The sequence below is a fragment of the Mirounga leonina genome, unplaced genomic scaffold (genome assembly GCF_011800145.1).
Source record: "Mirounga leonina isolate KUSES-001 unplaced genomic scaffold, KU_Mleo_1.0 Mir_129, whole genome shotgun sequence".
NCBI lineage: Eukaryota > Metazoa > Chordata > Mammalia > Carnivora > Phocidae > Mirounga > Mirounga leonina.
In genome coordinates this window covers 26980515-26996547 of record NW_023270323.1, presented here as the reverse complement: position 1 = coordinate 26996547, position 16033 = coordinate 26980515, and the positions used below count along the sequence as shown (strand labels likewise).

At 37.9% G+C, this 16033-nt stretch overlaps 1 protein-coding gene across 1 annotated transcript in view; it reads left to right on the top strand.

The window, feature by feature from the left end:
- Positions 1-16033, top strand: part of STAP1 (signal transducing adaptor family member 1) — a 32638-nt gene that overhangs the window by 9719 nt on the left and 6886 nt on the right. The window contains exons 2-6 of the mRNA XM_035004886.1: positions 1310-1381; positions 6761-6874; positions 8116-8172; positions 10599-10768; positions 12416-12544. Of these exons, the coding sequence (XP_034860777.1) occupies positions 1310-1381; positions 6761-6874; positions 8116-8172; positions 10599-10768; positions 12416-12544 (542 nt within the window). The remainder of the gene's footprint in view (positions 1-1309; positions 1382-6760; positions 6875-8115; positions 8173-10598; positions 10769-12415; positions 12545-16033) is intronic.

Here is a 16033-nt window from a genome sequence, read left to right as displayed (position 1 = left end):
TGGGAAATAGAAAATGTTTCCTATTTTAGTCCGCTAAGTTTTAGGGCTGCGTGTTACACAGTAAAAGCTAACTAAAATAGCACCTTATCAGGCATGAAGAGAAAGGGAGAAAGTAGTTCTACTAAGAACATGAGAAAGATGGTTGTTTTAATTCAAAATGAATTTAATCTTGAGCTTCCGGGAGCCAAGGCAAATAAAAACAAGATGGGCTGTAGAGTTCCCATTATTTGAGAAAAGACGTATATAAATTCTGAAGAGGTGACAAACATTTTCTGGTAAAAAAAAAAGGATAAAAAAAAAAAAAAGGATAAACGATATGTCAGTATTAAAGAGACCCAAAATACCATAATATATAAAAAGTATCTTCACATTTTATAAGCAAAAGAAAAAAATTTCATGTAATTCCCTTATATTAATCCTCAATATAAGTCAAGATAATCCAACGTGTATAAAAACTGAGCTTATTAAACCCTAAAGGAAGGAATGATCAACATGTCTATGAAACTGGAATTTTTAAAAACGTACTTTTGGAAAGAGCTGCGTATGAAGGTAAGTCTTAAGATGTGGAAGGATTTTATTCTCGAAATCCCCTTGCCATTCTTTCGTAATACAGCCATTCTTCATATAAAATGTAAATTACCCTTATTTAAATAAATTTTCACTTGAGTGAAATGAGACTTTAAGTTTTTTAAACTTAAAAAGTTGTATTTCTATAGAACCCATAATAATGTGAATGTAGCAATAATGAAATATTCACCACATGAATGAAATTTGGACTTCAAAGTTTAGTTTTGATCATGTTAAATTATTTTTATGATTATGAACTGTTCACATTGCCTTTATTTATATAAACATATACTATTTATAGAACTCAAACTACGAGCCATGTACTCTGCTAAGTGCTTTACATTTATCAATCCATTCAATCCTTTCAACTGTTCTGGAATGTAGATATTTAATGCTTGTCCTATCCTGCCCCTTTAAATGACCCCTTTTACAGGTGCAAACTTCCACTGAAACCTACATAAAAAGTCAAGTGTCTTAAATCAATGGGGAAAGTTTTGAAAAATGATCTATTTAAACACAAATCAAATCACATCCTTACCTCACACCTTATGCTAAAATAAATTTGTAAAGGATTTAATCAAGAGTTAAATGTAAAATTAAGCCATAAAATTAGGTGATTTATCTCAGGATAAAGAAGAACCTTATATCAAATAGCAATTAAGAAAGTTACAAAGAAAAATATTAATAGGAAAATAGGTGAATATATACCAATGAAATAATGTTTATAATTTTTTTTCCACAGGAGTATAAACATTATTGGACAGAGTTGAGAGGAACTACACTTTTCTTTTATTCTGACAAAAAAAGTCCAACAGTAAGTAGTAAAACATATTCAGCTGATTGAATTTTTCCTAATATAGACTTGTCATATAGTTTTATTCATTTGGGGTTTTCTGTCTTCCGACGTAAATATATTCTAGTAAAACCAATTCAAATAAGAACTTTTGTTATATCTGTGGGAGCTATCAGGTATAAGACCTATGGTAAAATTTCCAGGGCACCTCAGAAGAAGGTATAAACTCATGTCTTTAACTTTGCTTTTTTTTTTTCTTTCGGATGCCAATAATAGAAACAGCTGAAACGTGAAATTTTTATTTTATTTTTTTAAAGATTTTATGTATTTATTTGAGAGAGAGAGAGCATAAGCAGGGGGGAAGGGCCGAGGGAGAGGGAGAAGCAGACTCCTTGTTGAGCAGGGAGCCCGACGCAGAGCTCTATCCCAGGACCCCGAGATCATGACCTGAGCTGAAAGCAGACATTTAACTGACTGAGCCACGGGGGTGCCTCGAAATGTGAGAACTTCAGCCAGATATCTGGATACAACTTGTTTAATGCCAAGGGATAGCCTAAATTTCCCCAGCTTTTTACCTTGCTCTAGCATGTACTAATGATCTGAAAAGAACTAGACAACCCCCAAAGCCTTATAACATATGTCACAATTTAATTTTCCTAGGGAGACAAAAACATAACCCACTATAGAGGACTTCTAAGAGCTTAAGCATGAGAATAACAATGAAGAGATTCTAAGACCTATTTATTAGTAGTAATTTCAAATAAGTGATTTGTATTTCACCTTTCCCACAAAAATCGAAAACTGTGTATTTCATTTTTTCCACAAATAGCATTTTAGTGCCAAATGCTTGCCTACCTTGGAATGAAGTGCCCTTAGGAGATTTTATGATCTGGTCACTTGTTTATTTTTTTTTTTTAGATTTTATTTATTTATTTGACAGAGAGAGACACAGCGAGAAAGGGAACACAAGCAGGGGGAGTTGGAGAGGGAGAAGCAGGCTTCCCACTGAGCAGGGAGCCTGATGTGGGGCTCGATCCCAGGACCCTGGGATCATGACCTGAGCCAAAGGCAGACGCTTAACGGCTGAGCCACCCAGGCGCCCCTGGTCACTTGTTTAAATATAAACACTTTGGACCGTGGATGTAGTAGCCCACAGTTCTGAGAACGTCATTATTACATGTCCAGATCTAGTGAAAGGAACAGAAAAAGAGCCTTTGTGATGTATTCCAGCTGCAGGCATTTTAGTGCCAATTGTGGTAAACTCACCAGACGTCGTTTCAAAAAATAAACAAAAAACACACTTAAAATGATCATCTTTCACCAGAGTTCTGGATAGATCTGTGTAAAGGTGTTTCCAAACACCATAATAAATTTTAACAAAATGAATTCTTCTGTTGTGCCTTCCTACTTCCTATGGATGTCAGTAAACCCGTGACAACCCCTGGCCTACACCGTGTGTAGCACAGGTAAGCAGGAGAGCAAACAGGTACTGCTCACTTACTCCCTGGCAGGAGGCGGTACCGCTTAGTTACGGCAGCCTGCTCTTCAGGCTGACTGCCTGGGTGTTTACGCTGGCCCTGCCACTGTTAGTTGTTGGTTCTCAGGCCAGTTACCAACCTCTCTGTGTCTCAGTCTATCAGACAGGGAAGTGGTAGGAAACAGATGACATCTCAAATTGGGCATTTTTTTTTTAAGATTTTATTTTTAAGTAATCTCTACACCCAACGTGGGGCTCGAACCCCCGAGATGAAGAGTTCATGCTCCACTGACTGAGCCAACCAGGCACCCCGCAAATTGGGCATTTTTGAAGAAAGTTTAATGAAGATGCTATATTCAAAGCTGTGGACAGGATGTAGGAAAACCACAAAGGGTAGAACAGAACTCTGAGGCTAGTAACAGCACCCTTCTATCACGTCCAGCATATGAAAAAAAAGTGGGAGAACAGTGAACAGAGGTGTGCGAAGGTGAGTGCATTGAGAAGAGTATGATCTTTGACTGAGGAAACAATTGCATAGGATAATAAATAGCTCACTCTCTTCAGTCTTCTGATCTCCTGCCAGGGTCAACCAGGGTCCCACCCAGTGGGAAGTCAGATGTTGTCCACATTAGTCTCTCTCTCCTGGTGCGTAGCACTGTGCAGTGAAGGGATAAAAGTATACCTAGACGGCCAAATAAAAGATCTTGTCCAACACGCTTATTTTCACATCTCTAAAATTAGGATGAAAAGTGTAGCCCATGTCATGAGGTTATCAAAAGGTTTAAACAAGGTAGTGAAGGTAAGGACTTAAGAGAGTAGCTGGCACAGAGTAAGCAATCAAGCATTTTATTATTTTTTAAAATTTTTAAAAATTTTATTTATTTGAGAGAGAGTGAGAGTGCACAAGCCAGGGGAGGGGCGGAGAAGCAGGCTCCCCGCTGAGCAAGAAGCCCCATGTGGGACTCGATCCCAGGACCCTGGAATCATGACCTGAGCCGAAGGCAGACGCTTAACCGACTGAGCCACCCAGGTGCCCGCATTCAAGCATTTTATATACAAACTCATCTAATTCTCAAAACAACTCTGCAGAGTGGGTACTGTTTTAATCACTACTTACAGATGAGGGTAGTCAAGTTTCAGGATTCAGAAATTGTGCAAGATCAGACAGTGAATGAAAGGGATATAATCCAGATCTTGCTCCTGAGCCAGCATTCTGAACCATTGTGCCACGAAGAGACTGTTACAATGAAATCCTGCAGAACTGTCCATCTACCGATTTTGTTAGAAGAGGGTACAGGCTTTAGGAAATGTGTTGGGTGATAGTCTCAGGAGAAAGCACAGAGACAGAACAGGTGAGAACTAGATATTCGGCGGATAGTTGGGAAGAATTTAAAGCTACCTTTATTTGAAAGACTGTCAGGAGGTCATGTGAAAGAGCCTGTGAATTTGTTTCATGTTATTGCAGAGAAAGGGGACTGGGACCAATGGATGGAAATTCTCTGGAAGAAAAACTATGGCTTAATATGAGGAAAAGCTTGCTAGCAGGCAGAGTGGCATAGGAGGCCTGAGTTTCCTGTTGTTTGAGATATTCCAACATAGACAGGATGGCTATATGGAGGGATACCCTGAAGGAGATTCAAGCATCAGAGGGCAATAGATTAGACAGATGACCTTTAAGGCTCTTTTCAACACTACAATTAAAAAAAACAAAAAAAAAGATGTAAGTTCCTTTCTTCTAAGCAATAGATCAGTTTATAGCACTCTATCTAATTTGGCCACTTCTTCCTCTGTTGCTTCCTCCTTTGTCTCAGCAAAATTCATTTAGCTTAATCTAGACAATCTATCAGAAAAAGATCTTGTGTAATTTGAAATTCTATCCTGCTTCCCTTATACCTTCCCTTCCATTTTAAATTGCTCTTTGTTCACTGAAAATAAATAGGCCAACCCAAATTACCCTTAACTTCATCAACATAGGAATAGGTCTGGAAAAAAATTTACTTACTTATTTTTATGCCTTACTTTATTCAGAAAAATAAAATAAGGAGACCTACAAGAACACAGCAAAATAAGTTATGTTGGGCAAAACAGAGGAAAATAAAAAGAAGTCAAGAATGAGGCTAATTCAGAAAAAAATATTATGCCATAAAAACTCTACTGAGCTTACTGGAGGTGGTTTTGATCTAATATTAGAAAGCCAGTTGCATACAGACCAGTTGCATACAGACCAGTCCATATATACCAATTGTTCAGAAGAAATTTTTTTTCTTTTTCTTTTTTTTATTATGTTATGTTAATCACCATACATTACATTCTTATTGTATTGAGATAAGATAGGAATTTCTTAATAGGATCCTCATAACCAGTGGCATGTGAAAAATGTCAAATAGCATTCTGGAAAAAATTGTGTATATGAATATATGTACATAAATCTATTATAAATATTACTGATAAAAAGAATGTGTAGCACACAGTTAAAAAAATAAAATACACAATATTCTTTATTGTAATTTCCATATAGGTAATTGATTCCCATAGAATACTTTCAGTGATTTTTCTGAACTTGGATCCATAGCCAACTATGATTGCAATTCAATCATGATTTGACAGATGGAGTTGTTTCCCAAACTGCTGTTTCCCTAATAAATTTATTGTCATTAAATATGACATTTGACATGAATGTTGGCTGATATTTTTGTTTACATTAAGGAATAAGAGGAAAGTAAAGCAATAATTATGTATGTCACCTCTTTGTCAATGACATGGGCAAGATCTTTGCTGAGTAACAATAGTTTCTGAATTATGGAACACCCTCTATTTTGTCAATTTTTTGTTCTGTTAACAATGAAAAAGTTTCAGACACAACAAACTTTAAAGTTTGACCTGCATTATTAACATTTTTCTCCTTCACTTTCTTATATCTCAACCAGAGCAAAGCAAACTGTGGCCCTTGAGCCAAATCTAACCGGTGGCCTGATTTTGTACAGTCTGAGCTAAGAATATTTTTTACATTTTTAAAGTATTCTATTAAAACAACAACAACAATAGGAATTTGCAACAGAGACTCCATTTGGTCCACAAAGCCGGAAGCATTTACTATCTAGCCTGTGCAGGAAAAAAAAAAAAAAAAAATTGCTGGCCCCTAGGACAATTAAAGAGTAAATCAAGCCCTAATTTGTAAGATTTGCCGATTTCCAGGATGTAAATACTTCCACCATAGCTGATTTCAACCTATGAATGTGACCTCACTGAATTGGGAAAAAAGGTACAGTAATGCACCATTAGATGGTATTTCCATCAAACAGAAATGAAGATGTAAATAACCTCAAGAGCATAGTAAATACTATTTAGTAATACAACTAGAAAATAATGAGTTTTGTGGGGTGCCTGGGTGGCTCAGTTGTTAAGCGTCTGCCTTTGGCTCAGGTCATGATCCCAGGGTCCTGGGATGGAGCCCCGCACAGGGCTCCCTGCTCCACTGGAATCCTGCTTCTCCCTCTCCCACTCCCCTGCTTGTGTTCCCTCTCTCGCTGTGTCTCTCTCTGTCAAATAAATAAATACAATCTTTAGAAAAAAAAAAGAAAATAATGAGTTTTGAATTTAATTACCTTTGTTTTTAAAATAATTGTATGCTTAATATCATTTAATTTTTAATAATAGCTGTGTTTAGTGACTGGCTTGCAAAATTCCTAAAAATTAAAAGATCAGCTTTTGCTAACCCGATGAGTCACGTCCAGCACACCGCCACATAATACGTTTTCCAAATGCCCTCTGGGTTCAGAAGAGTTGCGATGCCCAGTTGAAAACCGGGATAACATGCAAGGTACATATCAGTTGAAAGGAAGAGATTACTTATATTCCTGCCTACCAGACCTAATGTATGTTACCCGTGAAATAATGTAATGAGATTTCCTTTATCTCTGCAGTATGTTGACAAGTTAGACCTAATAGACCTCACATGCCTTACTGACCAGAATTCAATTGAAAAGAATTGTGCAAAATTCACCCTTGTTTTGCCAAAAGAGGAAGTGCAACTGAAGGTGAGTAAGGAGAAGCAATAGCTGGAAACAAATTGTGGTTATAAATAGCATTGGCCTCTTCACAACCCAGTGGCTGAGAAAAAGAGGAATTTTAAGAGGAGCTGCCAAGTCTTGTACTTTGTTAATATTTCTTGCCTTTTGCCAAAAACTGCAGTTTTCTAAATAGGGATTTGAAAGGGCATGTTCCCTTGTTTAGTATACAAGCACGTTGAAACCATATACTTTTGTCCTCCCACAAAGTCAGAGATCCCATCTGGTGTTTTTAAAAAGTTGTTCTTGAATTGACATTCACCAAGTTCCCAGATGAATCTGAGACACGTCCAACATGATACATGTTGGGAACCACTGAATTAGACAAACCCGTATTTCACAAATCGAGACATATTTTGCAAAGTAATTGGCTTATAGTCTTCAAAAATACCACTGTAAGAAAAGCCAAAGGAACACTGGATACCTGTTCCCAATCATGGAAACTGGAGTATGACAACTAAATGTGATGTGTGATCCTGGATTGAATTCTGTATTAGAAAAGGAAAACAAATGATAAAGAACATTATTGTTACAGTTAGAAAAACTCCAAGAAGAACTGTGTTAGATATACATAGTTTGTAAAATACGGTATTAATCTCACAAAAACCTAAACTCCCCATGAGCAGAGATCTGTTTGTTCAAGTCGTCACTGTACACCCAGCACTCCCAGAAAAAATGTTACAGTACCGTAGTCTCTGCTTAAAGCGACTGCAGTTACCTGCAGTCAACTGCAGTCCAGAAGCAGATGGTCCTCCTTCCGACCTATCATAAGAAGGTCAATAGTAGCCTACCACTCCGTCACAGTGGCTATGTCATACGTATCACTTCATTTCATCACGTAGGCATTTTATCAGCTCACATCATCACAAGAAGGGTGAGTACAGTATAGTAAGATTGTTTTTTAAGATTTTATGTATTTTGAGAGAGAGAGAGAAAAAGCATGAGTGGGGGAGGGGCAGAGGGAGAGGGAGAAAGAGAGCGAGAGAATTTCAAGCAGATTCTACGCTGAGCAGGGAGCCGACGGGGCGCTCGATCCCATGACCCTGAGGTCATGATCTGAGCCGAAATCAAGATTTGCTGGGTTTTGATGGTTTTACACATTTTGAGACTTATGAAACAACTGTATGAAATTCTAAAGTTATCTGAAGTTAATGTTTACAATCATTCATGTCTCTTCTTCTTTGTCTTTATCTTTTTGTCTTCCTCTTTAGACAGAGAACGCAGAAAGTGGGGAAGAATGGAGAGGCTTCATTCTTACAGTAACAGAGGTAGGTAGGAAGGACATTACTTTTGATTGATTCATTAATTCAACAAATATTTACTGGACACTGGCTATGAACCATACAGAGTGAAAGGGGTCAAAAATACAAGAATTGAAAAGGAGCGATATAAACCTTACACTTACTCGTGAAATTCATATTTTTATCAGGTGGATGGAAAGGAAGAAAGAAAATGAACAAGATAATTTAAAATTGTTATTGTTATGTAGATAATTGTGATATTGATATTGTTATGTAGAAAGTAAACAGGGCCTTGTCCTAGCTGGAGAGTTACAGGTGGTCAGGGAGATCTACCTTTTGGTCCTGTCCTTTGACACCGTGGTCCTTTGTTATGCTGATTTCTATAGCTTACATAGCATCTTCTAAACTATTTTCCAATTACTTTCTTATTCATTTAATACGTATTTATAAAATGCTAAGAGATGAATTTCGTGAATAACATAAACAATATAACAGAGAGCCAATCAAAATGAAAATTCACCTTCAAACATTTGCTTAGGGAGTCTTAAGACAAAGCTATGCTTACATGTTCAACTCTGTGGCATCTTATCAGAGACAAATAGTTAAGACCAAAACTGCTTACATTTAACTGTTGCAGCAGGATCTCCACCATTATTTTAAATGAAGCTATTGCAGCAACTGTCATAAACATGAGGGACTTTGAGAGCCAGCCCCCAAAAAAGAACCATGTTCTCTGGTACCTTTAGAGAAGAAAACTTTCTATGTTTATTACAGTCAGTTAAATACAGAGTCTGTCCAATGCTAGCTCCTAAGTGAAGGCTTTGCAGTCATATGAAATACGCAGTGCACTTTACCGAGATGATGGATGCTGGTTCTTTATATCAGCCAATAACAGGTAAAAGTTGGAGGCTTGGCTACCGTGCAGGGAAGTCATAGGAGGCTAGAAAAGGGGGCCAGTTAAAGATGTGAAAGACATGTTGCCTTGTGAAGCGGAAGAAACTTTTTGGGAAACTGCTTCGGTGTTGTGGAAAAGCATCATTGTGTGGCATGGCACTTCTTACACTGGGATCCAAGTCCCCCAAGGGTATGTGAGTAAGGTTATCAAGGAGAACACTAAAGCCACTGGAAAACCTTGGGGTGCCTCTTCCTGGCACACTAATTATACTTGATGTTTTGGCATAAAAAATCTGTTTTTAGTTTTTTTCTTTGAGGTAAGGATAAAAAGCATTGTTTTCATATTAACATGTACGTAAGTATATTCAGAATACAAAATAAAATTCATGTGAATTTCCGAGAGAAGAAAAGTTGTCTTAAATTTTGTGCTCTGTAAATATTGGTTTTTACCATGTTCCCTGAACACTCCGTGTATATTCCCACCGTGCTGTTGTTAGAATTTTACCAGAAGTTTGAGAAGCACAGACTGTAGTCGAAAGAGCAGAGACTGCTTTTGAATTAAATAAACTGGAGGTTGAGTCTACCACTTTCTAGCTGTGTGATCCTGGGCTAGTTAATCTTTCTGAACCTTTTTTTTTTTTTCCTACTTGTAGAGTAGGAATAACATTACCTATAATATAGTATTGCTGTGAGGATTTGGGATAGCACAATGCTTGGGACATAATAGGCAATTAATAAGCCGTAGTTTTTTCATTAGTTTCACCTCATTCTATTATTTGTTTCTGGATTGGTATATAAGGAAATAACTGAAGTGATTATTAGTTTAGTTATCCAGAGGAATAACTTTTTGATTGCATACCCTTATTATGTTTTTATTTCAAATGTCATATATATGCAATGTGTAAGAGAGAAACAATAGGAATTAATAAGAACATGTAAACAGGCCATAAGGAGATGTATATCAGAGGTATGAATATCAGGAGGGCATAGGTTGCTCAATCCAAAATACATCTCTAAAAAAGGTCAGAACAAAACGAAGTAGAGCAGTATAGTAATCCTAATGTGTGAATGTCAGTTTGAAATACACACACAAATAAACTGGAATATGGACCTCTACCAATTCTCAGTCATCTAATGAACAGTTCATCTCAACTCCATGTTGTCGTATGGCTGGGGGAGCTAATTCCAGGTTAGCTGTGGGAGAGCAGGGCACCTTGCAGGTGCTCTGGGACTTCCCTGGCAGCAAGAACGAGTGAACTCAGCATGAACAGTGAGAGGTTTGTTACTCGAATTAGCTTGTAGTGCAAGGTAGGTATACTTTGCTGTGTGCCAGGTTGAAAGGAACACTTGTCGGAAGGTTGGGCACCATGCGCAGGTTAAAGCTGTTTGGTTGGTTGCGAGGCAGTTTTAAGATACCAAGATCCTCTATTCACGATTCTATCCATCCACCTGTGTCAGGTAAGTGGCGCCCCTGAGGACCACAGCGGTCTCCTTGTTGCTAACACCAGTTAGTCATTCAGCTGTCTTTCTTGTTTGCCTACTGCTTTCATTGGTTTCAGCTGTCAGTTCCCCTACACGTGTCCCTCCTCCCTGGGCAAGTAATTCGACTGCATGAAGTCCTAGAGAGAGAGAAAAAAAGGAGGATTGAGATAGAACGGACCCCGAGCTCAGCTATGGAAAAGAAGGAACCGATTGAAGATTATGCAGATGTACTGAGTCCTATGCCAGCGTAAGTGCACCCCAAACTCTGGGGTTTGTTACTAGGTTGTTAATATTAATCTCCAGTTATCAGACAGTGAGCCCCTGACCTCATTAAAGCAGGGACAGTAAGCTGTCACATTAGATCTCTGAGTTGATGCCACAGTTCCTCTTCTGTGTCATGATCAACAAAATGCAAAATGCAGGTTTGAACCAACCCTCTTACCACACAGGAAACCCCCTTCCACCCACACCTTCAGACCAAATAGATATTCTTTCCAAAGCTCAAACCTAAATAAAAACTGCTATGTAGAAAGAATGTTTGGTTTTTTTTTCACCATGAAAATCCATGATGGACTGATTTTCTGTCAGAAAATTATACCAAAGAATTTTAAGTATCTGAATTTTCTATTCAGTTGTCCCGTCAGTGAGTGGTCATTGAGTTTGTACTTGAGGAAGGCCCTGTGTAAAGTGTGTAAGGTGGTATTGGGGAAATGAAGAGGCACAGACAGGCTGAATTCAGCAACACCTTTATTTTTTGCTCTTCCATTACTGGAAAGTGTGACTAAGATGGTGAAGTCTTTCCTCCTGGAAACGTGGTCTTCTTGTTGGGGAAACCTGTCCGGGTACCACCCGTGACATCAGGTTCTCACGCAGAGTCTAGCTGTACCACAATTGCTGAAACCTGCCTACCATCACTCTTGGCTGAAACCAGGGACATCTGATGGACTGATGGGTTAAAAGTCACAAAGACTGCTTCTTTTTCTTTTTTGCTCAATAAAACAAGTAATACATATTTATTACAGATAAATAAAAAGAATATTAAATCCTTCTTTGTCCAACCAGAGATATTCACTGTTAACATTTCGGGGTATTGCTTATCCTGCCAGATTTTTCTCTGTTGATAAAGCAGACTTTCTGGGGCGCCTGGGTGGCTCAGTCGTTAAGCATCTGCCTTCGGCTCAGGATCGAGCCGTACACAGGGCTCCCTGCTCAGCGGGAAGCCTGCTTCTCCCTCTCCCACTCCCCCTGCTTGTGTTCCCTCTCTCGCTCTCTGTCAAATAAATAAATAAAAATCTTAAAAAAAAACAAAAACAGACTTCTCATTGGCGACAATATTTACTATAAAGATGGGAAGTGCTTTCTTAAAAATGTTACACATAAAAATAGCACCAATGCCGTTAGAAAGCTATATTATACCCAAAGGAGTGAATTCAGACACACCCTTAAATACCAGTTATTTAAAACAGACCATACAAGAGAAGCATATAAAGAAACGCTTTGTGTCCCTGAAGAGAAACCACCAACAAATGTTATTTATCCAAGAGCTTATTATAAACTGAGATTATGAACTGGGGATACACTATTAATTCTTATCTTAGATTTTCAGATGATACTGGTGATTACATGCTGACAGATTAACTTTTCAGGTCTTTTTGGTTAAAGAAAGAGGTTTGGAGGGAATGAGAGAGGGAAGGCCTTAAGCATAAAGTGTATTTAATAGTGGCAGTAATTGTAATTGTAATAACAGTAATTGTATCACTGTAACTGTAATAAGAAAGCTGGGAATTAAGAAAAGTTAATAACTGCAGCTCTTAGAGTTACTTTGGTAGCATTTTTTCAAGTTATGATCTTCATCAGTTAAAAAAAAATCCTGTTTTTTGTCTCACCTCTGTAGATGTTTTTATACTGTGTCCCGGAAAGAAGCAACTGAGATGCTTGAGAAGAACCCTTCTTTGGGAAATATGATCCTGAGACCTGGTAGTGATAGTAAAAGCTACTCCATCACTATCCGGCAGGAGATAGAGTATGTTTAATTAAAAAAGTATGGTATTGTTAAAAGCATGGTATCACTTTAAAAAGCAAAGTCACACAAGATCAGCACTTGCTACGTCTTCTGTTGGGGCTAAAAATATAAATACAAGAATAGGGAGAGAATGTTTCAGAAGCAGAGCCAAGGCTAATATTTGCAATAGGCAAAAAGAAGAATGGGCAAATTACTTTGATCCTGGGTATAGTTTTCTTATTCATTCATTCGTTTCACATATCTTTATTGAACAAAACAACATCCCTGGTTTAAGGAGTTCACATTCTTGTAAGGCAACATGGACTGTAAATAAATACATAACTAAAAAATCATATATATAGTAGTTAAGGTCTATGGACAAAAGTAAATAGGATGAGGGAGATGGGAACACTCAGAGATGATGTTCAGAGAAACATTTTCTGATTCTGTTGTTTTAATATAGAGTGGTCAGGGAAGGCCTACTTCATTAGCTAACATTTAAGCAGTGCCCTGAAGGAAGTGAGGGGACAAACCAAGCCAATATCTAGGACAAGAGTGTTCCAGGCAGTAAGTGTATATTCCCAGAGGCAGGAGAAGGCTCAGTTTGTTCAAAACAAAAAAGAGCCCTCTGTGATTGCAATACAGTGAGCAAGCAAACAGTGTTAAGTGAGATTCCAGAGGTGGGGGGAGGGACTGATCACTCTGAGCCCTACAGGTCACTAAGGGACAAGGTTATATACTCTGAATGACATGAGAGGCCACTGGACTGTGTTGCATGAAAAAGTGACATCTGACATCTATATAAAGGAGCCCTTGGAGCCTCTTGTCCAGGTTAAGAACTTCTTTCTGGTAAAATGGCTTACCTTTGATAAAGTCAGTAATACTTACATGCAAAAGTTGATTTTTCCATGTAGCTAAGGTGGTTGGATCTGCTAAGGTTCACTCCAGCTCTGAGTCTATGAAATCTTGCATTTCAATAAATAAGCACTCCAGGTTAGTTAACACTTTGACAAATGATAATGAAATTAAAATACAGGTTTTGTCCTAAATGAAAATGTTCAATAAGTAATTATCTTTCATATAAAAGCATAAGCAGAACTTTGAGTCTTGAATTTGCTATTCTTTCTGGGGATAATATTCCATTAATTATTTTAGCTGAAACATATCTATCAATGCATCTATTTACCAGTCAGTCCACTATAAATATCAATAATTCTAAATATATTAAATATGAAGACACTGACAGTGAGTAAAGGCAGTAAAAATAAAATAATTACAATGAGCCATGGTCCAACAAGCTTCATCACTTGCCAATTACTCCATATAAACAGAAATTTGTCTTTAGACACCAGCCATGTGCCCTGAATGGATGGCAAGAATGTTAGAGGTAGATCAGGTCCTGGTTCTGTGTGTGAAGGGAGAGAGCTGTGTGTGTGAGTGTGTGTGTGTGATTTTCCACAACGAATACCTATGTCAACTTAACCTTCTTGTTGTTTCATTATTTTCTATTTTAAGGGCTGACATTTGGAGTTAATGCATTTTCAACTAATATGGTAGAATATCACAGATTACTCAATTTTAATTTATCTGATTTATAATTCAATTAGCTCTTTTGAAACAAATCCAAAAGAAATAAAAATTGTGACTGCCGTTACATATAAGTGAGCTTAGAAGAAGCCCTGGGAGAAAAGTGAATTTTTCTGTTGAGTACATCCTGGTCAAGGAGCTTGTCCTTTTTTAGCATTTAGGAAATTGCATTGAGTATGCCTTTAAAAATTAAGAGCACATAAAACTAAATTAAAATCTATTTCTCAGATTTTGTTTTAAAAAGAAATTTAGGGGCACCTGGGTGGCTCAGTCGTTGGGCGTCTGCCTTCGGCTCAGGTCATGATCCCAGGGTCCTGGGATCGAGCCCCGCATTGGGCTCCCTGCTCAGCAGAGGCCTGCTTCTCCCTCTCCCACTCCCCCTGCTTGTGTTCTCTCTCTCGCTGTGTCTCTGTCAAATAAATAAAATCTTAAAAAAAAAAAAAAAAAAGAAATTTAACTGCTGGAAAGCTAAATCACACAAGAGAGTGATTAGCTTTTTTTCCTTCATTTTATTCTTTTCTTGGTTGGATTCAGTGTTTGACCCATTAGCATGTGAACCCTGCATTATTATTCTGAATGAAATGAACAAAGTCCCCGAGACCTAATGGCTCTTTACAGACCACATTATTTTCTGCACAAGAGCAACCTGATCTTTTTAAGATGGTCTAAATTAGCCCAGCTTTTGCGCTGTATTTTCCGTAAACGTGAGCTATCAGAAATAACAGTGTTTTCTGAAGATGTGGTTTGTGACCGAACACAATGAACTTCTATACTTATAATATGAATTGAACATCATAGTTTTTACTTATATCTCTACTGTATTTAAGCTATATTTAAACTCCTAAGAGTCTGGCAAAGGAATTCATATCAAACTTCTATAATTCTAATTTTAGTAAAATCACTTCCAGTTTGAATTCACATAGAAATTCATGCTTTTGTACAGCTGGTGGTCCTAAAAACATAACATTTCATAAAACTAATCCTCCTCCCCCCAAAAGTGCATATTTAGAAAACAGAGTGAGGGGAATGGTCAAACTAGCACGTTCTAATGCTAGAGCGGCAATATGCTCATTTAGGCTCTGGGGAATAGTTTATGGTTGGAAATGGATAAGAAAAATTTTAACTGTTGTTGCACCAATTTTCTTTATGAGCCAGATATATCTATGATGTTCGGGATTGTTATATGTGTTGTCTAATGCCTCAAAATAGAACTTTTAGAAGGCCTAGATTTCATATCTTCTGTTTAACAGAAAGGGTAGCTGTTGTAGAGAGTAGGAGAATGTTAGCTTGTTAGACTGTAGTGCTTAATGTAAAGACTTTGGCAAAAAATCTAGACGATTAGGAAGCACCTGAACACAGGTGGATAACAACCCACAGAACCAATTCATTCTCTTACAGGTTGTAGGAGAAATGTGCAGCCATGAAAGTTTATGTGGGTCTGGCAAAATACTAGCTGAAAAGGACAGGCTAGTTTACAAAGCAGTGCTTGAAAGTAAAATTATCTCCATCAGTTAACAAATCAGCTGTAGGAGGGAAGATAGTAGTTCTTGGAAAGAAGCAAAAGTCATTCAGTGCCCAATTACCAGGTGACCCTCTCTCGATGTAAAATATCCCACTTTACCCAACCCAGTGGTGTGTGAATTCCTAAGACAGAGCTATTCCTACAACAAACTTAGTGGTTTGGCTTTGTTTTCTTAAAGTTGTTACGACTAGGGGTGCCTGGGTGGCTCAGTCGTAAAGCGTCTGCCTTCAGCTCAGGTCATGATCCCAGGACCCTGGGATCGAGCGCCACATCGGGCTCTCTGCTTCAGCAGGAAGCCTGCTTCTCTCTCTCCCAATCCCCCTGCTTGTGTTCCCTCTCCTGTTGTCTCTCTCTCTGTCAAATAAATAAATAAAATCTTCAAATAAAAAAAAGCTGTTATG